This window comes from Aotus nancymaae, unplaced genomic scaffold (genome assembly GCF_030222135.1).
Source record: "Aotus nancymaae isolate 86718 unplaced genomic scaffold, 86718_ANA_hifiasm-v0.15.2.pri h1tg000021l, whole genome shotgun sequence".
NCBI lineage: Eukaryota > Metazoa > Chordata > Mammalia > Primates > Aotidae > Aotus > Aotus nancymaae.
In genome coordinates, this window is record NW_026988433.1 from 3,210,033 (window position 1) to 3,233,504 (window position 23,472).

Genomic DNA, 23,472 nt, shown 5'->3' on the forward strand with positions numbered 1-23,472 from the left:
AAACAGCCAGATAGCCAGGTATGGTGTCTCACACCTGTAGTCTCAGCTACTGATGAAATAAATGGCAGATAGACAGGCATGGTGTCTCACATCTGTAATCCCAGCTACTCAGGAAATAAATAGCCCGATATCCAGGCATGGTGTCTCACACATGCAGTGCCAGCTACTCAGAAAATAAATAGCAGAGAGCAAGGTATATTGTCTCACACCTGTAGTCCCAGCTACTCAGGAAATAAATAGCAGATAGCCAGGCATGCTGTCTCACACCTGTAGTCTCAGCTACTCAGGAAATAAATAGCCAGATAGCTGGGTATGGTGTCTCACACCTGTAGTCCCAGATACTCATGAAATAAATAGCCAGATAGCCAGGTATGGTGTCTCACACCTGTAGTCCAAGCTACTCAGGAAATAAGCAGCCAGATAGCCAGGCATGGTGTCTCAAACCTGTAGTCCCAAGTACTCCGAAAATATATAGCCAGATAGCCAGGCATGTTGTCTCACACCTGGCGTCCCAGGTACTCAGGAAATAAATAGCCAGATAGCCAGGCATGGTATCTCACACCTGTAGTCCCAGCTACTCAGGTAATAAATAACAGAGAGCCAGGTATGCTGTCTCACACTTGTATTCCCAGCTACTCAAGAAATATGTAGCCAGATAGCCAGGCATGGTGTCTCACACCTGTAGACCCAGCTACTCAGGAAATAAACAGCCAGATAGCCAGGCATGGTGTCTCACATCTCTACTCTGCGGCAATCAGGAAATAAATAGCAGATATCCAGGCATGGTGTCTCACACTTGTAGTCCCAGCTACTCAGGAAATATGTAGCTAGATAGCCAGGCATGGTGTCTCATACCTGTAGTCCCAGCTACTCAGGAAATAAATAGCAGATAGTCAGGCATGGCGTCTCACACCTGTATTCTCAGCTACTCAGGAAATAAATAGTAGATAGCCAGGCATGGTGTCTCACACCTGTAGTCCCAGCTACTCAGGAGATAAATAGCCAGACAGCCAGGCATCATGTCTCACACTTGGAGTCCGAGCTAATCAGGAAATAAATAGCCAGATAGCCAGGCATGCTGTCTCACACCTGTTGTTCAAGCGACTTAGGAAATAAATAGCCAGATAACTCAGCATGGTGTCTCACACCTGGAGTCCCAGTTATTCAGGAAATAAATAGCAGAGAGCCAGGCATACTGTCTCACACCTGTAGTACCAGCTATTCAGGAAATAAATAGCAGATAGCCAGGCATGCTGTCTCACACCTGTAGTCGCAGCTACTCAGGAAATAACCAGCCAGATAGCCAGGTATGGTGTCTCACACCTGTAGTCACAGCTACTGATGAAATAAATGGCAGATAGACAGGCATGGGGTCTCACATCTGTAATCCCAGCTACTCAGGAAATAAATAGCCCGATATCCAGGCATGGTGTCTCACACATGCAGTGCCAGCTACTCAGAAAATAAATAGCAGAGAGCAAGGTATACTGTCTCACACCTGTAGTCCCAGCTACTCAGGAAATAGCCAGATAGTCAGGCATGGTGTCTCACACCTATAGTCCCAGGTACTCAGGAAATAAATAGCAGATAGCCAGGCATGCTGTCTCACACCTGTAGTCTCAGCTACTCAGGGAATAAATAGCCAGATAGCTGGGTATGGTGTCTCACACCTGTAGTCCCAGATACTCATGAAATAAATGGCCAGATAGCCAGGAATGGTGACTCACACTTGTAGTCCTAGCTACTCAGGAAATAAATAGCCAGATAGCCAGGTATGGTGTCTCACACCTGTGGTCCCAGCTACTTAGGAAATAAATAGCCAATAGCCAGGCATGGTGTCCGACACCTGTAGTCCCAGCTAATCAGGAAATAAAACGCCAGAAAACCATGCATGGTGTCTCAGATCTGTAGTCCCAGCTGCTCAGGAAATAAATAGAGAGATAGCCAGGCATGGTATCTCACACCTGTAGTCCCGGCTATTCAGGAAATAAATAGCCAGATTGCCAGGCATCGTGTCTCAAACCTGTAGTCCCAGCTACTCAGGAAATAAATAGCCAGATAACCAGGCACGGTGTCTCACACCTGTAGTCCCAGTTATTCTGGAAATAAATAGACAGATAGCCAGGCCTGTTGTCTCACACCTGTAGTCCCAGCTATTGAGGAAATCAATAGGTAGATACCACGCATGGTGTCTCACACCTGTACTACCAGGTACTCAGGAAATAAATTATCAGATAGCGAGGCATGGTGTCTCACACCTGTAGTCCCAGCTACTCAGGACATAAATAGCCAGATAGCCAGGCATGGTGTCTCACACATGTAGTCCCAGCTAATCGGGTAACAAATAGCAGAAACTCAGGCATGGTGTCTCACACCTGTAGTCCCAGCTACTCAGGAAACAAACAGCAGATAGCCAGGCATGGTGTCTCACACCTGGAGTCCCAGCTACTCAGGAAATAAATAGCAGATAGTCACGCATTGTGTCTGACACCTGTAGTCCCAGCTACTCAGGAAACAAATAGCAGATACCCAGGCATAGTGTCTCACACCTGTGGTCCCACACACTCAGGAAATACATAGTGAGATAGCCAGGCATGGTGTCTCACACCTGTAGTCCCAGCTACTCAGGAAACAAATAGCAGATACCCAGGCATAGTGTCTCACACCTGTGGTCCCACACACTCAGGAAATACATAGTGAGATAGCCAGGCATGGTGTCTCCCACCTGTAGTCCCAGACACTCAGGAAATAAATAGCCAGATAGCCAGGCATGGTGTCTCACACCTGTAATCCCAGCTACTCAGGAAATACATAGTCAGATAGCCAGGCATGGTGTCTCACACCTATAGACCCAGCTACTCAGGAAACAAATAGCCAGATAGGCAGTCATGGTGTCTCACACCTGTATTCCCAGCTATTCTGGAAATAAATAGACAGATAGCCAGGCGTGGTGTCTCACACATGTAGTCCCAGCTAATCGGGAAACAAATAGCAGACAGCCAGGCATGGTGTCTCACACCTGTAGTCCCAGCTACTCAGGAAATAAATACCAGAGAGCCAAGCATGGTGTGTCACAACTGTTGTCCCAGCTATTCAGGAAATAAATAGCCAGATAGCCAGGGATGGTGTCTCACACCTGTAGTCCCAGCTACTCAGGAAATAAATACCAGAGAGCCAAGCATGGTGTGTCACAACTGTTGTCCCAGCTATTCAGGAAATAAATAGCCAGATAGCCAGGGATGGTGTCTCACACCTGTAGTCCCAAGTATTCAGGAAATAAATAGCAGATAGCCAGGCATCGTGTCTCACACCTGTAGTCCCAGATACTCAGGAAACAAGCAGCAGGAACCCACGCATAGTGTCTCACACCTATGGTCCCACCCACTCAGGAAATAGTGAGATAGCCAGGCATGGTGTCTCCCACCTGTAGTCCCAGATACACAGGAAATAAATAGCCAGATAGCCAGGCATGGTTTTTCACACCTGTAGCCCCAGTTACTCAGCAAATAAATAGCCAAATAGCCACGCATGGTGTCTCACGCCTGTAGTCCCAGCTACTCAGGAAATAAATAGCCAGATAGCCAGGCATGATGTCTCACACCTGTAGTTCCAGCTACTAAGGAAATAAATAGCCAGATAGCCAGACATGATGTCTCACACCTGTAGTCCCAGCTACTCAGGACATAAATAGCCAAATAGCCAGGCATGGTGTCTCACACCTGTAGTCCCCGCTACTCAGGAAAAATATAGCAGATAGCCAGGCATGGTGTCTCACTCCTGTAGTCCCAGCTACTCAGGAAATAAATAGCAGATGGCCAGGCATGATGTCTCACATCTGTAGTCCCACCTAATCAGGAAAAATATAGCAGAGAGCCAGTCATGGTGTCTCACACCTGTAGTCCCAGCTAATCAGGAAATAAATAGCCAGATAGCCAGGCATGGTGTCTCACACCTGTATTCCCAGCTACTCAGGAAATAAACAGCCAGATATCCAGGCATGGTGTCTCACACCTGTAGTCCTACCTACTCAGGAAATAAATAGCCAGATAGCCAGGCATAGTGTCTCACACCTGTAGTCCCAGCTACTCAGGAAATGAACAGCCAGATAGCCAGGCATGGTGTCTCACACCTGTAGTCCCAGCTATTCAGGAAATATGTAGCCAGATAGCCAGGCATGGTGTCTCACACCTGTAGTCCCAGCTACTCAGGAAATGAACAGCCAGATAGCCAGGCATGATGTCTCACACCTGTAGTCCCAGCTACTCAGGAAATAAATAGTCAGATAGCCAGGCATGGTGTCTCACACCTATAGTCACAGCTACTCAGGACATAAATAGCCAAATAGCCAGGCATGGTGTCTGAAGCCTGTAGTCCCAGCTACTCCGGAAATAAATAGCCAGATAGCTAGGCATGTTGTCTCACACCTGGCGTCCCAGCTACTCCGGAAATAAATAGCCAGATAGCCAGGCATGGTATCTCACACCTGTAGTCCCAGCTACTCAGGTAATAAATAGCAGAGAGCCAGGCATGCTGTCTCAAACTTGTAGTCCCAGCTGCTCAGGAAATATGTAGCCAGATAGCCAGGCATGGTGTCTCACACCTGTAGACCCAGCTAGTCAGGAAATAAACAGCCAGATAGCCAGGCATGGTGTCTGACACCTCTACTCCCCGGTAATCAGGAAATAAATAGCAGATATCCAGGCATGGTGTCTCACACCTGTAGTCCCAGCTACTCAGGAAATAAGCAGCCAGATAGCCAGGCATGGTGTTTCACATCTGTAGTCCCAGCTACTCAGGAAATAAATAGCCAGATAGCCCGGCATGGTGTCTCACATCTGTAGTTCCAGCTATACAGCAAATAAATAGCCAGATAGCCAGGCATGGTGTCTCACATCTGTAGTTCCAGCTATACAGCAAATAAATAGCCAGATAGCCAGGCATGGTTTCTCACAGCTGTAGTCGCAGCTACTCAGGAAATAAATAGCCAGATAGCCAGGCATGGTGTCTCACACCTGTAGTCCCAGCTACTTAGGAAGTAAATAGCCAGATATGCAGGAATGATGTCTCATACCTGTAGTCCCAGCTACTCAGGAAATAAATAGCCAGATAGCCAGGCATGGTGTCTCACATCTGTAGTCCCAGCTACTCAGGAAATAAATAGCCAGATAGCCAGGCATGGTGTCTCACATCTGTAGTCTCAGCTACTCAGGAACTAAATAGCAGAGAACTAGGCATGCTGTCTCACACCTGTAGTCCCAGCTACTCAGGAAACATATAGACAGATAGCCACGCACGGTGTCTCACACCTGTAGTCCCAGCTACTCAGGAAATAAATAGCCAGATAGCCAGGCATGGGGTCTCACACCTGTAGTCCCAGCTACTTAGGAAATAAATAGCCAGATAGCCAGGCATGGTGTCTCACACCTGTAGTCCCAGTTACTCAGGAAATAAATAGCACATAGCCAGGCATGGTGTGTCACACCTGTATTCCCAGCTTGTCAGGAAACAAATAGCAGATAGCCAGGCATGGTGTCTCACACCTGTAGTCCCAGCTACTCAGGAAATAAATAGCCAGATAGCCAGGCATGTTGTCTCACACCTGTAGTCTCAGCTACTCAGGAGGCTGAGGCGAGAGTATTGCTTGAGCCCAAGACGTGGTGATTGTAGTGATCGTTCCACTGCACTACAGCCTGGGTGACAGAGCCAGATACTATCTCAAAAAAACAAATGTTGTCATTTGAACACAGTGACTCATGCCTGTTATCCCAGAACTTTTGAATGTCCAGGTGAGATCCCTTGAGCCCAGGAATTCGAGACCAGGTTGAAAGGCAACATAGTGAGACTCTGTCTCACAGAAAATTTAAAAAGTAGCCTAGAATAGTGGCACATGCCTCTGGTCCCAACTTCTCAAGAGGCTGAGGCAGGAAGATCACTTCAGCCCTGGACGTCATGGCTGCAGTGAGCCGGGATTGCACATTGTACTCCAGCCTGGGCAACAGAGTGAGATCTTATCTCAAAAGTTACATTGTCAAACTCCTAGAAGTAGAAAGAAGAATGGTAGCTGCCAGAGGCTGTGGCGGAGGCAAGAGGGAGTTACTCCCTGGCAGTTACAAAGTTTCAATCATGCAAAATGAGTATGTTCTAGGTCTGCTATACACTTTCATGCCCGTAGTTATCAATCCTGGATTGCTCAATTAAAATTTTGTTAAAAGGGTGGATCTCGGACACACCCCCTTCCCTCGCGGGGACCGCTGACACAACCCCCTCCCTCGCGAGGAGCTCGGACACACCCCCTCCCTCACGGGGAGCTCGGACACACCCCTTCCCTCACCGGGAGCTCACGCACTCACCTCCTTCCCTTGCCGGGAGCTCGGAGAACGCGGAAGTGCCCGCTCTGCAGCCGTCTCCGTTACCAGCCCGCGCATGCGCGCTCCTGGAAGAACCAGCAGCCCCGCCTCTACTTCCGGTTGGCTCCGCGTGAGGGGCCGGCCTCCGGCAACGTCACAGAGGCGGACCGTTGGCGACTTCACGCGGAGGTGTGTTGTCTGGGAGCTGCGTTGTCTTCTCCGCAGAGCAGAGCCCGGTAACCTCCACCTCCCGCTGTGTCCTGTGTGCTGCTGGCCGGAGAAGCGTAGGTAACAAACTGCGACCCAGCACCGCGTTTATGTGGGTCAAAAATAGAAAAAGTGTGTCCGGACCCTGGGGAGGTAGGACGTTTCCTTCAGGCCAGGAGTTCAAGGGCAGCCTGGCAAAGTGGTGTGACCCCATTTCTGTAGTCCCACCTCAGCCTCCCAGCTACTTGAACCCCAAGGTTCAAGGCTGCAGCGAGCTGTGATCCTACCACAGCACTCCAGCCTGCGAGACTGAGGTAAACCCTGTCTTAAAAACTAAAAAAGAAAACTATCCAAGCGTGCGATATTGGGGGGCTGCTTCAAGAAAAATGGAGGCTGCCTGGGCCCTGTAATCCCAGCACTTTGGGAGGCCGAGGCGGGAGGATGGCTTGGAATCAGGAGTGTGAGACCGGCCTGAGCAACATGACAAAACCCCGTCTCTACAAAAGATACAAAAATTAGCCAGGCACAGTGCATGCCTGACCTAGTATTTTGTATTTTTTTGTAGAGATGGGGGGAGTCTTGCCCCCGTGTTGCCCAGGCCGGTCTCGAACTCCTGAGTACAAGCCGTCTTCTCACCTTGGCCTTCAGAGTTGTTGGGATTAAAGGTGTGAGCCACGGCGCCCCACTTGGGTTAGGCTATTTAATAACAAAGTCTGTGGCTCGGCTTGGTGGCTCACACCTGTAATCCCAGCACTTTGGGAAGCTGAGACAGATCACTTGAGGGCCGGTCCCAGCGGGGGAGTCCAGGGGCAAATGGTGCGGGGTGGGCAGGAGGAGACCAGGGACGGCGAGCCGGTCCCGGCGGGGGAGTCCCGGGGCAATAGGTGCGGGATGGGGGCAGGAGGAGACCAGGGACAGGGAGCCGGTCCCGGCGGGGAAGTCCAGGGGCAAACGGTGCGGTGGGGGCAGCAGGAAACAAGGGAGGGCGAGCGGGTTCCCGCGGGAGAGTCCAGGGGCAATCGGTGCGTGGGAGGGCAGGAGGAGACCAGGGTCGGCGAGCCGTTCACGGCGGGGGAGTCCAGGGGCAAACAGTGCGTCGGCGGTCAGGAGGAGAACAGGCCTGGCGAGGCGGTCCGGGCGGCGCAGCTCAGGGTCAAAGGCTGCGGGAGGGGCAGGAGGAGACCAGGCACGGCGAGCCGGTCCCGGCGGGGGTGTCCAGGGGCAAATGGTGCGGGGGGCGGGTCAGGAGGAGACCAGCGACAGGGAGCCGGTCCCGGCGGGGGTGTCCAGGGGCAAATGGTGCGGGGGGCGGGTCAGGAGGAGACCAGCGACAGGGAGCCGGTCCCGGCGGGGGAGTCCAGGGGCAAACGGTGCGTGGGGGGGCAGGAGGAGAACAGGGACAGCGAGCCGGTCCCTGCGAGGTAGTCCAGGGGCAAATGGTGCGGGGGAGGCAGGAGGAGACCAGGGACGGTGAACCGGTCCCGGCGGGGGAGTCCAGGGGCAAACGGTCCGGGGGGTGCAGGAGAAGACCAGGGACTCCGAGCCAGCTCCTGCCCGGGAGTCCAGGGGCAAAAGGTGCCGGGGTGGCAGTAGGAGACCAGGGACGGTGAACCGGTTCCAGCGGGGGAATCCAGGGTCAAATGGTGCGGTGGGGGGGTGGGGCCAGGAGGAGACCAGGGACAGGGAGCCGGTCCCGGCAGGGGAGTCCAGGGGCAAACGGTGCGTGGGGGGGGGGGGGGCAGGAGGAGACCAGGGACAGCGAGGCGGTCTCGGCGGGGGAGTCCAGGGGCAAACGGTGCGGGGGTGGCAGGAGGAGACCAGGGAACCCTAGTGGATCCCCACGGGGGAGTCCAGGACCAAAAGGTGCTGGGGTGGCAGCAGGAGACCAGAGACGTCGAGCCTGTCCCCACGGGGGAATCCAGGGCAAACGGTGCGAGGGGAGGCAGGAGGAGAACAGGGACCGCGAGGCCGTCCCGGCCCGGGAGTCCAGGGGCAAACGGTGCGGGGGGGTGCAGGAGGAGTCCAGGGACGGCGAACCGGTCCCGGCGGGGGAGTCCAGGGGCAAAATGTGCTTGGGGGGCAGGAGGAGACCAGGAAGGCGAGCCGTTCCCGGCGTGGGAGTCTCGGGGCAAAAGGTGCGGGGTGGGGGCAGGAGGAGACCAGGGACAGGGAGCCGGTCCCGGCGGGGGAGTCCAGGGGCAAACGGTGCCGGGGGGGCAGCAGGAAACAAGGGAGGGCGAGCGGGTTCCCGCGGGAGAGTCCAGGGGCAATCGGTGCGGCGGGGGTCAGGAGGAGAACAGGCCTGGCGAGGCGGTCCGTGCGGCGCAGCCCAGGGTCAAAGGCTGCGGGAGGGGCAGGAGGAGACCAGGGACGGCGAGCCGGTCCCGGCGGGGCTGTCCAGGGGCAAATGGTGCGGGGAGCGGGCCAGGAGGAGACCAGCGACAGGGAGCCGGTCCCGGCGGGGGAGTCCAGGGGCAAACGGTGCATGGGGGGGCAGGAGGAGACCAGGGACAGCGAGCCGGTCCCGGCGGGGGAGTCCAGGGGCAAATGGATAAAAAGAGGTACTAGACTTTAAAACTTCTCTTACAGTGTCCAATTAAACTAATTATGAGAACCGCCAAAAAAGGGAAAAATTTTTTCAAAAGCAGTAAAATGGTATGGACTGTCGAGATGTAAAATACAGGAAATAAGTCATCATATGTTAATGTTGCTCTGAAATAGGGACATATTATTGACAATCAACCTTTGCTCAATTTTCAGAGAAATGGAATGATCGTATCACTGATCTACGTAAACACATCGAAGAATTATCTGAAAGAAAATACGGTATGTCTAAACTGGAAAAGTCCTGTAATACTTTGTTCATGAGTGTTTACACAATGGAGTCGCTGTTCATCTTTTTTTTTTTTTTTTTTTTTTTTTTGAGACGGAGTCTCGCTCTTGTTACCCAGGCTGGAGTGCAATGGCGCGATCTCGGCTCACCGCAACCTCCGCCTCCTGGGTTCAGGCAATTCTCCTGCCTCAGCCTCCTGAGTAGCTGGGATTACAGGCACGCGCCACCGTGCCCAGCTAATTTTTTTGTATTAATAGAGACGGGGTTTCACAATGTTGACCGGGATGGTCTCGATCTCTCGACCTCGTGATCCACCCGCCTCGGCCTCCCAAAGTGCTGGGATTACAGGCTTGAGCCACCGCGCCCGGCCTCGCTGTTCATCTTGTAGTGTCTGTCTACAATCTAGAAACATTCTTTGTTTCTAGATTACTGCAAAGCTAAGGAAAAGTTGTATCTCTTAAATTATCGGTTAGCATTTCTTTGAAACTTTCAGCATGGATATTGGGGATTTATTTACATATTTATTGCAAAGCCCTGGATCTTGGGGATTTAATTAATATTGTTTTTCTTTTTAACTAATTGTTTCTCTTTATCTGCTTTGTTAAATTTGGTATTAGGTCGGGCATGGTGGCTCATGCCTGTAATCCCAGCACTTTGGGAGGCCAAGGCGGGCAGTTGATGAGGTCAGCTTGGCCAAGTCTCTTATCCTGTCTGAGCCTTGGTATTGTCTTTCGTGGTTGTGAGAACTGCAGATCTGTCTCGAAGATTTGATAACATGCTACAGTGCTTCACATAATACCGGGTATATAAATACACAATAAATGCGTCTTCCTTAAGTTCTTATTTACTTATTTATTTATTTTTTGAGACAGAATCTTGCTCTGTTGCACACACTGGAGTGCAGTGGCATGAGATCTTGGCTCACTGCAACCTCTGCCTCATGGTTTCAAGTAATTCTTCTGCCTCAGCCTCCCAAGTAGCGGGGATTATAGGCGTGCACCACCATGCTCAGCTAACTTGTCTATTTTTTAGTAGAGACAGGGTTTCACCATGTTGTCCAGAGTGGTCTTGAACTCCTGACCTCAAGTGATCCACCTGGCTTGGCCTCCCAAAGTGCTGGAATTTCAGGTGTGAGCCACTACACCCGGCCTATGTTTTTATGATATTGTTAATTTAGTATTATTCTGAGTACAAATCATTTGCTGTTAAAGTTTTATGAATTCACTGTTTTATAAATTGACTGACAATTTTTATAAATGTCAGTGCTTTTATAAGTTGAAACTGATTATGTTGTGGGGGCTTTTGTTGTGATGGTGGTTTATTAGATTATTTTGTTTAAAGACAACAATGTTCATCTGTTGTGAAATTATAAAACGTGAAATTATAAAAACAATCTTCACATTTTATAATTTTAAAGCAATATTAATGGTAATTGCCTTAGGGAAAGTTTTTTTTTGTAATATGAAAGTATGATATTCAAGTTTAGTGTACAGCAAAGGATATTAAATCTAAGCACTAATGTGCTGTATAGTGCACTTGAAACATTAGTACTAATATCAGTGTTTAGCAGATAGACCTTAACACACGATGATAGCAAAAAAATGGAGCTGTTTTGATGGGAGACTGTTGGTTATGTTTGATTTTAATACTCCCCATGCTCTTGACTTTCTTTTTTTTTTCTTTGAAACAGAGTCTTGCTCTTTCACTCAGGCTGGAGTGCAGTGGTGTGATCTCAGCTGACCGAAACTTCCACTTCTTAGGTTGAATCGATCCTCTTGCCTCAGCCTCCCTAGTAGCTAGGACTACAGGTGAGTGCCACCATGCCTGGCTAATTTTTTAATTTTTAGTAGAGATGGGGTTTCACCGTGTTGGCCAGGCTGGTCTCGGACTCCTGACCTCAGGTGATCCAGCCACCTTGGCCTACCACTGTGCTGGGGTTACAGGTGTGAGCCACCCCCACTTGGGTAGCTCTTTTTTGAGATGGAGTTTTGCTCTTGTTGCCCAGGCTGTAGGGCAATAGCTCAATCTCAACTCACTGCAACCTCTGCTTCCCGGGTTCAAGCTGCTATTCTGCCTCAGCCTCCAGAGTAGCTGGGATTACAGGCATATGCCACAGTTAATTTTATATTTTATTAGAGATGGGTTTTTTTCATGTTGGTCAGGCTAGTCTGGAACGGTCTACCTCAGGTGATTTGCCTGCCTTAGCTTCCCAAAATGTTGGGATTACAGCCATGAGCCACCATGCCCAGCCCAGCTCTTGGCATTTTATAGCTGTTATATTAGTTGAATCTTGAGTAAATAAATGCTAGCTTAAAAGTTGCAGTTCAGGGAATCTTCTGTTTCCGTTATTAAAAAAAATTATTTTTACAAGTCCAATAAGGTTACACTGATGTTTCTGTTTTGAAAATATTACCTCTTCCATTTAGTACTGTATGTATTAAATAATATTAGCTGGTATGTTTTTCTCTCTTTATAATGTGGTTCAGATTTCTGTAGAAAGTCTGGCTGTATCTACATTGCCTTAATGTAATGGGATCTATGTATCTTTTCTTTTCTTTTTGAGCTGGAGTTTTGCTCTTGTTACCCATGCTAGAGTGCAATGGGGTGATCTTAGCTCACTGCAACCTCTGCCTCCTGTGTTTAGGTGATTCTCCTATCTCAGCTTCCCAAGTAGCTAAGATTATAAGCACTCACCACCACAACTGGCTAATTTTTGTATTTTTCTTAGAGATGCGGTTTTGCCATGTTGGCCAGCCTGGTCTCCAATTCCTGACCTCAGGCGATTCACCTGCCTTGGCCTCCCAAGTGCTAGGATTACAGGGGTAAGTCACCCTGCCTGGCTGTAGTGGGATATTTCACTGCAAACTTTGATGAACAGAATATTAGCACTTTGGGTGTTATTTTTATTTTCCTCACACTGTTTTTCTTTGGACTGAATTACAATAACAGAAGTAAAGATGAAATTATAAAAGTTAAAGAGCAATGCCTGGCTCAGTGGCTCATGCCTGTAATCCCAGCACTTTGGGAGGCCAAGGTGGGTGGATCACGAGGTCAGGAGATCGAGACCATCCTGGCAAACATGGTGAAATTCTGTCTCTACTAAAAGTATAAAAATTAGCTGAGCATGGTGGCGGGCACATGTAGTCCCAGCTACTCAGGAGACTTAGGCAGGAGAATCACTTGAACCCGGGACACGGAGGTTGCAGTGAACTGAGATTGTGCTGCTTCACTTCAGCCTGGTGACAGAGCGAGACTCCATCTGAAAAATAAAAAGTTAAAGAGCAATACAGATTGTGTTTAAATGATCTCTCTTTTTCTTTTTGTCCCGATAGCTCAAACAGTAAAAGCCAATGGTCTGTTGATGATCCTATACCCCTTTTCTCCAGTCTCATGTTGAAGATCTCTATGTAGAAGGACTTCCCAAAGGAATGTTTTTTCCTTTGTGAGACAGAGTTTTCACTCTTGTCGCCTCGGCTGGAGCGTAGTCGCATGATCTCGGCTCACTTCAACCTCTGCCTCCTGGGATCAAGCAATTCTCCTGCCTCAGTCTCCATATGGGCCAGGCTGGCCTCGAAATCCTGACCTTGTGATACACCTTCCTTGGTCTTCCAAAGTGCTGGGATTACAGGCATGAGCCACTGTGCCCAGCCTATTTTATGTATTTTTCATCTTTCCCTTTTTAATTTATCTGGGTCCAACTTTGAGTCAGTCATGCCAGTGTTAGCTTTTGAAACATGAACACCGCCCACACCTGACTGGCATGCAACTTACATTTTCTTTTACAATGTTGTGCTACTTTTGCTGAAGAAAAGAGTATCCATGTCTTGCTTTTCGGCCTGAGATTTTCATAGCATATGTGGGAATATATGATTGTTTTTGTAGATATGTAGAGGAAGATAGCCTTGAATGCAATGCAATATTAAAGGATTCCATTTAAGATTTTGTAGTATGCTTCAAAGAGCTGTGTGTTGCCAAGTTGCCACTTTACTTGTGAGGACACATGCTCCATGAAGCAACTTAGGAGACAATTTGCAATTATTTTTTTTTTTGTTACTCTTTAGAAACCTCAACTGAAGATTTAGTTGTGCTCAAGCATTCAGATTGTCTTTTCTTAATTTTTTTCTGAGAGGGAGTCTTGCTCTGTCACCTAGGCTATGTAGTGCAGTGATGTGATCTCGGCTCACTTCAACCTCTGCCTCTTGGGTGCAAGCAATTCTCCAGCTCAGCCTCCTGAGTAGCTGCGATTCCAGGTGCCTGCCACCACACCCAGCTAAGGTTTGTATTTTTAGTGGAGATGGGGTTTTACCATGTTGGCCTGGTTGGTCTCAAACTTTTGACCTTGTGATCCGTCTGCCTCAGCTTTCCAAAGTGTTGGAATTACAGGCAGGAGTTACTGTGCCCAGCCTGTCTTTTCTTTTCAAAACCACCCTTGGTGATTAAATATTAAATATGTACTAATGGATATTACTGTGCTAAATATTGCCTAGTGAATATTAAATATTCTCACCTTTCAGACATGAACTTATGAATTCAAGAACTGGAGATTTACAGCTTGATAAACCAGCTTCAGGAGGTACGTCTTCAGTCTTAGGCCAGATGAGAAGATTATGTGCAATAATTATTTAATGATTAACATTGATTTCTTTAATGGTACCTTCCACGTGAAATAATATGTCTCTAACTATTAATTGTTTTCCAGGATAAGAGAATTCATGCTGTCAAAATTCTAATGCCCTCTAAAACAGTCAACTTATTTTCTTTGTATTAACCCATTATAAATACATGTGGATGCTGGATTAATGGGTAGACAGCAGTAAAATAACAATCTTTGTCCTACTTCTCAGATGCAAGATTTATTTGGCGTAGCGCATCGAACAGTTTATTGTTCAAGTCTACGCCAGTCAACTGAAAAAGCATTCATCAAATGCTCATGATACCCAGAACATAAGAAGGTTTCCTTTTAGAGTATGCAGCCATGCGTATCATGTCTTCATTGTTAGATGTGTTTTCAAAGAAATAGAATTGATTTTCTCACTAGTTTTGGCTCTGGCGTGGTATGGGGACAAAACAGAATGGAATTAAGCTGTTTAGATTTACTAAAATGGGAGGATTGCCAGCAAGATCATGTCCCTAGTCTCCCCATAGCAAATGTCTCCTGCTAGCTGTTTATTTATTTATTGAGATGGAGTTTTGCTGGGTTGCCCATGCTGGAGTGCAGTGACATAATCTCAGCTTGCTGTATCCTCCCACCTTCTGGGTTCAAGCAAATCTTCCCACTTCATGTTTCAGGTAGCTGGGATTACAGGCACCTGCCACCGTGGCTGCCTAATTTTTGTGTTTGTAGCAGGGATGGGGTTTCACCATGTTGGCCAGGCTGGTCTTGAACTCCTGACCTCAGGTGATCTGCCTGCTTCAGCCTCCAAAAGTGCTAGGATTACAGGCATGAGCCACTGTGCCTGGCCCGGTAGCTGTTCTTGAGCACACCGCGTTCTGCTTTTTTCAAGCTTTAATGAATGTCTGGTTCTTCCTTTTTTTGTTCAGTGTTAGCATTGTTTCAGTAATAAGTACATTCTGGAATCTTAGAAATAGTTTTAGTCACAGGAAAGAAAAGATACTGCCTATTTTATAATAATAATATTTAGGCCGGGCATGGTGGCTCACGCCTGTAATCAAGCACTTTGAAGGCCAAGGTGGGTGGATCACCTGAGGTCGGGAGTTCAAGACCAGCCTGACCAATGTGGTGAAACCCCGTCTTAAAACAGTAATAATAATAATAATAATAATAATAATAATAATAATAATAATATTTAACAACCCAGGTTAGTAAACCCATTACATTGAGAAAACTTGTATTTTTGTGTTTCGACAGTAAAGGAAGAATGATGTGCCAGAATCACCAAACTAAGAAAGACAGTGGATCAGCTTTTCTGCAAAACAATTGGGTAAGCCTTTTTTTCCTCCTTTAAAGTATGTTACTGAGTAATGTCTTTTGTTTTGTTTTGTTTTGTTTTCTTTGTATGGAGTCTTGCTCTGTCACCCAGGCTGGAGTACAGTGGCTCTCTGCAACCTCCATCTCCCGGATTCAAGTCATTTTCTTGCCTCACTCTCCCGAGTAGCTGAGATTACAGGCGCACACCACCATGTATAGCTAATGTTTGTATTTTTTTGGTAGATGTGGATTTCACCATGCTGGCCAGGCTTGTCTTGAACTCCTCATTCTGTGATTCCCACGTTTTGGCCTCCCAAAGTGCTGGCATTACAGATGTGAGCCACCACACCTGGTGGGAATGTTTTTTATAATGTTTTATCTTAGGAAAGTAAATACAATGAGTAGGACTCAGCTCCAGTTTTCTCTCTTTTTTTTTTTTTTTTTTTTTGGTGATGGAGTTTCAGTGTTGTTGCTCAGGCTGGAGTGCAGAGTGGCACTGTCTTGGCTCACTGCAACCTTCACCTCCCAGGTTCAAGCGATTGTCTTGCCTCAACCTTTCAAATAGCTGGGATTGTAGGCACCTGCCAGCATGCCTGTCTAATATTTGCATTTTTAGTAGAGTTGGGGTTTCATCAGTTTGGCCAGGCTAGCCTAAAACTCCTGACCTGAGTTGATTCCCCCTCCTCCCAACATGTTGGGATTACAGGCATGAGCCACTACACCTGGACTCTCTGACTTTTTTTGTTTTTTTATTTAGATGGAGTCTCATTCTGTCACCCAGGCTGGAGTGCAATGGCAGGATCTCAGTTCACTGCAACCTCTGCCTCCCAGTTTCAAGTGATTCTCCTGCCTCAGCCTCCCGACTAGCTGGGATTATAGGCATGACCACCACACTTGGCTAATTTTATATTTTCAGTAGAGACAGGGCTTTGCCTTGTTGGTCAGGCTGGTCTCAAACTCCTGACCTCAGGTGGTTCAGCTGCCTCAGCGTCCCAAATTGCTGGGATTACAGATGTGAGCCACCATGCTTGGCCATCCTACAGTTTTTAATAGGCATAGATTATGGAAATTTTAATCCTACATAAGAGGAGAGAGTCGGGTAATGGAACCACATATGCTTTTTACTGAGTAGATTTTTCTGTACAGTCAAAGGTTTTCTGCAGAAGGATTGACACCATTGGGAAGCCTCTTTTCTTTGGGCTTTACCTGTGCCTGGGTGCCACTCCGTAGTAACAGAGCTTTGGCAGTAGCCACCACTGGGCATTTGAAGGTACAACCTCAGCCAACCTGTCTCATCTATCGTGTTCCTTAAATACTTCATCAACATTTCAAAACACTGTTTTAATTTGTTATTCAACAGCTTTTGCCACCCAGAGTTGCTCTCTGCCCCATTTTTATTCTGCTTCTCAGCACAATTCTAGGTTATTGTTCTCTGTTCCCCCATTTTTTATAAAAATGTTCAAATCTTGTGGACTCTTTCTTGGCTCCTCTCTGTCTCATTTTCAGTCTCTTGAGGCCCCTGCCCTCGTCCTCTCTACACTGGAGAGTGCCAGCCGGCAGCTTCATCCTGAGCCCTCTTTCTTTCTTTCTTTCTTTTTTTTTTTTGAGATAGAATCTTCCTCTTGTCACCCAGGCTGGAGTGCAGCGGCACAGTCTTGGCTCACTGCAACCTCTGCCTCCCTGGTTCAAGTAATTCTCCTGCCTCAGCCTCCTGAGTAGCTGGGATTACAGATGTCCACCACTATGCCTGGCTAATTTTTCTATTTTTTTAGTAGAGATGAAGTTTCACCATGTTGGCCAGGCTGGTCTCGAACTCCTGACCTCGTGATCCACCTGCCTTGGCCTCCCCAAAGTGCTCAGATTACAGACATGAGCCCCTTTGCCCAGCCTCTTTCTCTCTTCTTACTGTGTCTTACAGATAATCTCACCTTGCCCACCTCTTGAAAATATTATATTGTCTGTGTCTTTGAGACTCTCATTCCTGGCCCTGAAGATGCTCCTCATACCAGACCTCTATATTTACCTATCTGCTTGACCCCTCCTCAGGCTTCATATGTCCCAGGCAAAGTCCCCATTTCCCTCTCCAGGAGCTCCTCTCAGGGTCTACCAGCTGCCCAAGCCAGATGCCCAGGAGTTACCCTGAGGTATGATTGTCTCCCTTCCCGTATCCAGCCTAGCAAGGCCTGCTGACTCTGCCCAAACACAAAGCCCGGATTCTACCCCATCCTCCTTCACTGCCCTCCAGTGCCCAGTTAGAGCCATGCCACAGAACGGCCAGGTCAGGCTCATTGAAAGCAGGAGGTGGAGCCTGTCATTCTCTGGACTGTCATCTGTAGTGGCTTCCACTGTACTTGGAGAAACCTCACAGCCCCTGATTGGATCTGCAGGGGCATGGGTGAGCTGCTCTCTGCCATTCCTCTGCTTTTCCCACATGCCCTCTGTGGATTGCTTGCTCTGTGCCAGCCACTCTGGTCATTTGTGTGCCTCTCTTCCTCTCAGGTCACAGCCTCCTGGCACTGTTGCGCTGAGGGCTGGTGTTTGTGGAATGCTGTTAGTTGAGGGCTTTCTGCGCTTCTCCTTTCTATTAGCATCACAGTTGAAATGTCACCATGCTGGAGAGGTCTTCACTGAGCACCGTCTCACCTCAGCCTCCAGGCTCACTGATTCATCCTCCTTTCATTTTTCACAGAGCGCTGCTGGCTGACTTCTTCCTCCTGCTTCAGCACAGTGGCCCTGACAGCGCAGATCATGCCTGTCTTGTTTACTTCTCAAGCAGGTTCTCAAGTGATTCTCCTGCCTCAGCCTCCCAAGTAGCTGGGATCACAGGTGTGCACCACGACACCCAGCTAATTTTATTTTTCATTTGTAGTAGAGAAGGGGGTTCCACCATGTTGGTCAGGCTGCTCTGAAGCTCCTGACGTAAGGCGATCCACCCACCTTGGCCTCCCAGAGTGCTGGGTTTACAGGTGTGAGCCACTGTGCCCGGCCAGGAATGGATTATTTGTATGCTTCCCCTTTTGAGCAAACTGTCGTGGTGTTGGTGGGAGTGTAGTAGCAGTGAGGACGACCAGAGGCCACTCTCGTCACTATCTTGGTTTTGGCTGGCCGCTTTACTGCAACCCATTTGATCAGCAAGGTCTTTATGAACTGTATCTTGTGCTGGCCTCCTTCGTCACCCTGTGACTTAGAATGCCTTAACTATCTGAGAATGCAACTCAGCAGGTCTCAGCCTCATTTTACCCAGCTCCTATTTTAGTTGGAGTTGCTCTGGTTCAAATGCCTCTTGACGGTATTGCTGCTTGCTTTATGGTCCCCGAAAGGGGAAAGGAAATCTTAGGATTTTCATTGCTGTGAACCACTGCAAGTATTGAGAAAATAATCACTACATCCAACCTCATAATCCTGAAGTCATTTGGTACCTGTGAGTCAGGTGTTGGAAACTGGGCGCTGTGGGAGACGGTGCCCTGCCCCATGCATTCTGGAGCATTTAATCCGGTGGGGAAATGTGTAGTAAGTAGGAGATATTTACTATGTAAGAAGGGGTTGTGGTCTGGGAAAGAATTAAGTGGAATAAGGGGGATACTGAGGCAGAGGGTGCGATTGGGACAGCCTTGGTGATGCGTGAGGAGCACATTCTGCAGCTGGTCTCACCTCTTTCTAAAACTTGCAGTTTTCACTCTCAACCCTAACAAAGGGTTCTTTTTTGTTTTATAGAAAGTTTGTCAGAATTAGGTTTATATATTTTCTTATTGAATTAACAGAATAATTTGATGTAACGTCACTCTCTAGTATGACTGAAAGCCTCTAATCTTTTACTGTTATTTCTTTATGGGCATATTTCTTTTTACAGCTATGATAATTATTTCACTTTGTGTGATTTCTCAAAAACACATGTTTCTTATGTCAAAGAGCTCCTACACTAGATCCCTTCAGATTTGATGCTAATAACATGAAGTAAGAATTTAAGACAAGTCTTTAGATGTTAAAGGAAAGCCAATCTAATAGCAAAGAAATTAAGTAATTAATTTCAAGTTGACATTCACGTTGAGTTGCGGAGGTGGGGGAGGCAGTTTGGTAAATGAGTTCAGAAGTAAGGAGAAAGGTCTGGCAATAGATAGAATTTTGGATTTTGTAGTAGTGTTTTGATAGCAGTTGTTGATAGCACCAAAATAAATTATCAGTGAGCTCCCTGACAGCTCCCTGACTTTTCTTTTTCTTTTTTTTTTTAAATTATTTATTTATTTATTTGTTTTATTTTATTTCATTTTATTTTTTTTTTGAGATGGAGTTTCGCTCTTGTTACCCAGGCTGGAGTGCAATGGCACGATCTCGGCTCACCGCAACCTCCACCTCCTGGGTTCAGGCAATTCTCCTGCCTCAGCCTCCCTGGTAGCTGGGATTACACGCACGCGCCACCATGCCCAGCTAATTTTTTGTCTTTTTAGTAGAGACGGGGTTTCACCATGTTGACCAGGATGGTCTCGATCTCTTGACCTCGTGATCCACCCACCTCGGCCTCCCAAAGTGCTGGGATTACAGGCATAAGCCACCGCGCCCAGCCTCCCTGACTTTTCTTTTTAAAGAAACAGGGTCGTGTTATTTTTCTGGGCTGGGCTAGAACTCCTGGGCTCAAGTTGTCCTCCTGTCTCAGTCTCCTAAGTCGTATCTAGGGCTACAGCCATGTGCCACCATGCCGAGGTTTGAGCCACTCCCAGCCATCATGTTGCAAAATATTTAAATGTTACATTCAGAGGTGCATGGGAGATCTGTATATAAATAGCATCACGTAAATTGCTTGAATGTTTCTCGTTAGAGTTCTGTTTGGATGTGGCTTTAGAGCAGGGATTAGTAAATTCTTTTTTACTTTTTTTTTCTTAAGGCAGATTCTCACTCTGTTGTTTAGGCTGGAGTGCAGTAGATCCCTGCAGCCTCTGCCTCCCGGGTTCAACTGATTCTCTTGCCTCAGCCTTATGAGTAGCTGGGACTACAGGTGCCGGCCACCACACCCAGGTTTTTTTTTTTTTTTTTTTTTCCTAGAGACAGGGTTTCACCATGTTGGCCAGGCTGGTCTCGAACTCCTGACCCAAGTGATGCCCCCGCCTTGGCTTTTCAAAGAGTTGGGATTACAGGCATGAGCCATGGTGTGTTACCATTTTTTTTTTCTTTTTTTACATTTTTAAATTACAGTTTTTATACCTATTCAGAAGTAGAGAAAATAGTACAATGAACACAAAAACCCATTCCTGGGTTTCTGTGATCATTAAGATTGTCCTACATTTTGTTCTATTTCTTTTCCTCCCTTTGCAAGAATATCATAAAGCAAATCACAGTCTTCACATCGTTTTACCTGTTCAGTGCACATCCCCAAACAGCCACTATCTCATCACATCTCACAAAACTAAAAATGATTTTTTGGCGTCAGCTCATTGTTTGCTTTATATCTGGATCCAAACAATCTTCTTGTGCTAACTTGGTTATTATGCCTCTTTTAATCTAAACCAGCCTCTGCTTACTATTGTTATTTCACATTCCATGAATTCTTTGTGGAAAGTTATTTCTTTTAAAATAACATGCTTACAAGGTTGAAGGGGTAAAGAATATCGATCTTGTGGTTGCAGTGCAGATGAAAGTGTAGCCTGAATGGGCCAGTGTGCAGCAGCATGGAGGAGGGTTATTAGAGGTCACCAGCAGGGAGTAGCAAAAGGCTGCTTCCAAATAGTATTTACAGGCTGGGTGCGATGGCTCATGCCTGTAATCCCAGCACTTTGGGAGGCTGAGATGGGCGAACCACCTGAGATCAGGAGTTTGAGACCATCCTGCCCAAAATGGTGAAACCCGGTCTGTACTAAAAAATACAAAAATTAGCCAGGCATGATGGCAGGTGCCTATAATCTTAGCTACTTGGGAGGCTGAGGTAGAAGAATTGCTAGAACCTGGGAGGTGGAGGTTGCAGTGAGCTGAGATCATGCCACTGCACTCCAGCCTGGGTGACAGAGCAAGACTCAATCTCAAAAAAAAAAAAGTGCTATTTAGGTTGTATTCTTTATTTTCTGTAATAATTTTCTTTCTCTCTCTTCCTAAGGGTATTAAAAAAAAGTTTTATCTTTTAGGATCTTTGAAGATCTCTTTTAAGACCAAAACTTTGAAGCACATTCAAATGATTTGTATGTGGAAGGACTACTGGAAAACATTCCTTTCAGAAATCCCTCGTGATATGGAATTCCAAGGCTGGAAAACAATCAGTCAAGTGGGCAACTGAATTAAATTTTTATTAAAAGGTAAGATAATCTGCAGAAACAAATTAAGAAGAGATTAATTTGATGAAGATGGGCCTTTTGTTCCCGTCTCATTATGACTTCTTTATATTTACAATTAATATTTAGATTCGCTTATTGAACAAACGTTTATTTAGTATAAGCGTTAGATGTGCAAAATTGGGTCTGACAAGAACCCTGTTGTTGGGGGCTTAATACTAAGAAAAATAAAATGAGAAGTTATTGAGCATTTTTGGGGAAGAAGCAAGGATGACATATCCAGTTACTGTCTCATTAAAGATCAATGAGAAAGCAAAAGCCAAGTATTCTAAATTCCATCAGAGAAAACCATTTAAGCTTTTGTTTTTGAGACAGTCTCACTCCGTCACCCAACCTGGAGTGCTGAACATGATCATCTTTAAACACAAAAATTAATCACCATCACAACAGAAGCCCCACAACATGATCTTCTTCACTTACCAAAAGCGAAAAGAGAAAGGGAACCTGTTTCAAATATGAGTAAAGGCAGGGAGGTGTCAAATATGGTCACATATTCACATACCTCACCCATCGTGTGTGGAGTGAGGAGTGCCATGTGGGTGTGGTGGGATTGCACAGATAGACTTGTGTGACCAAGTGGAAGAAGGGCTTAGAGCCTACCAAAGAAGTGACAGTCATTAAATGGTCTCATAGTGTTATGCCCTAGCGAGTTTAAACAGACGCGCCATGCACTGAGTTTGTTGAGAGTCCACCTTTATGCTGGCATCTGAGAGTCAGCTAGAGGTTTGAGAGAGCTCAAACCTCTCGGCCAAGAACAAAGGTCAATCAACACTTTTATACCAGTTTAGGGTCGGGGGCAGTAAGCAGATTATTACAGAAGCAGAAGGAGCAGGTCAAGGGAAGGGGGGCTTGTCTAACAAAAAGTTCTACTTAAGATTGTTTTTTTACTCAAGATGTTTTTTCACTCAGGCGCATCTCCCTCCTGACAGTGGCCTCTCCAGGCCCAGCTCTGGCCTCCCGAGCACCAACCGCTGCCTGCCGGTGGCTACCCTAGGCCAAGATCCTGCCTGCCTCCTGGCTGCGTCCACAAGCCCAGCGCCTCCCTCACACTGGCCGGTTGAGGCCCAGCTCGTTCCTCTGGCAGACGTCTCTGGACCCAGCTCTCGCCTGGCGCTGGCCTCGCATCTGGGCCCAGGTCCTCCCCCGGGCCAGCTCGTGCCTCCCGGTGGCCTTTCCAGGCCTGAAGCTTCCTCTCTGGCCCCAGCCTCCCCAGGCCTGGCTCCTGCCTGCGCTAGGCCCCTCCGGGCCCAGCCTCCGCCTCTCAGTGGACCCTCCAGACCCAGCTCGTGGCCTCACCGTGGCCTCCGCTCAGCCCAGCTCCTGCCTCTGCAGCAGCGTGTTTCCACATTGCCCCCAGCCTCCCCGTGGCCGCCTTGGGCCAAACTGGTGCCTTCTGGTGGCCCCCTGGGCCCAGCGTTGGCCTTCTGGAATCCTCTGCGTGTCCAGAATATCTTCAGGTCAGCCTCTCAGGGCCCAGCTCCTCCTCCTGGCGGCGTCTAGGGACCCATCTTCCCGCTTCGCCTCGCAGCAACCTGTGTGGACTCGGCTCCTGCCCTGCTCCCGGCGGCCTTTGTAGGCCCAAAAGCTCAGGCCCTCAACTCAGGCTCTCCAGGCCCACTGGCTCATGCCTCACGCTGGCCTCTCCAGGCTTGGCTCCTGCCCTCCCAGGGCGTCTCCAGGCCCCAGACATTCCCAAGTCAGCTTCTGCCAGCCCAGCTCCTGCTGCCTCCTCCCGCTGGCCTCCAGAGGCCCAAGCATTGGGTCCTGAAGTCCGCCTCTGCAAGCCCAGCTCCTGCCCTCCTGGCGGCCCCCTCAACATAGGCGCAATATGTCATCACATAG

At 47.8% G+C, this 23,472-nt stretch overlaps 1 protein-coding gene across 1 annotated transcript in view; it reads left to right on the plus strand.

Annotated features, from left to right (window-relative positions):
• Nucleotides 1-22,991, plus strand: part of LOC135276211 (DNA polymerase epsilon catalytic subunit A-like) — a 37,842-nt gene extending 14,851 nt beyond the window's left edge. The window contains exons 4-8 of the mRNA XM_064379474.1: nucleotides 9,315-9,380; nucleotides 13,902-13,960; nucleotides 15,257-15,329; nucleotides 21,427-21,594; nucleotides 22,540-22,991. Coding sequence (XP_064235544.1) covers nucleotides 9,315-9,380; nucleotides 13,902-13,907 — 72 coding nt within the window. The 3' untranslated portion in view covers nucleotides 13,908-13,960; nucleotides 15,257-15,329; nucleotides 21,427-21,594; nucleotides 22,540-22,991. The remainder of the gene's footprint in view (nucleotides 1-9,314; nucleotides 9,381-13,901; nucleotides 13,961-15,256; nucleotides 15,330-21,426; nucleotides 21,595-22,539) is intronic.
• The last annotated feature ends 481 nt before the right edge of the window (nucleotides 22,992-23,472 follow it).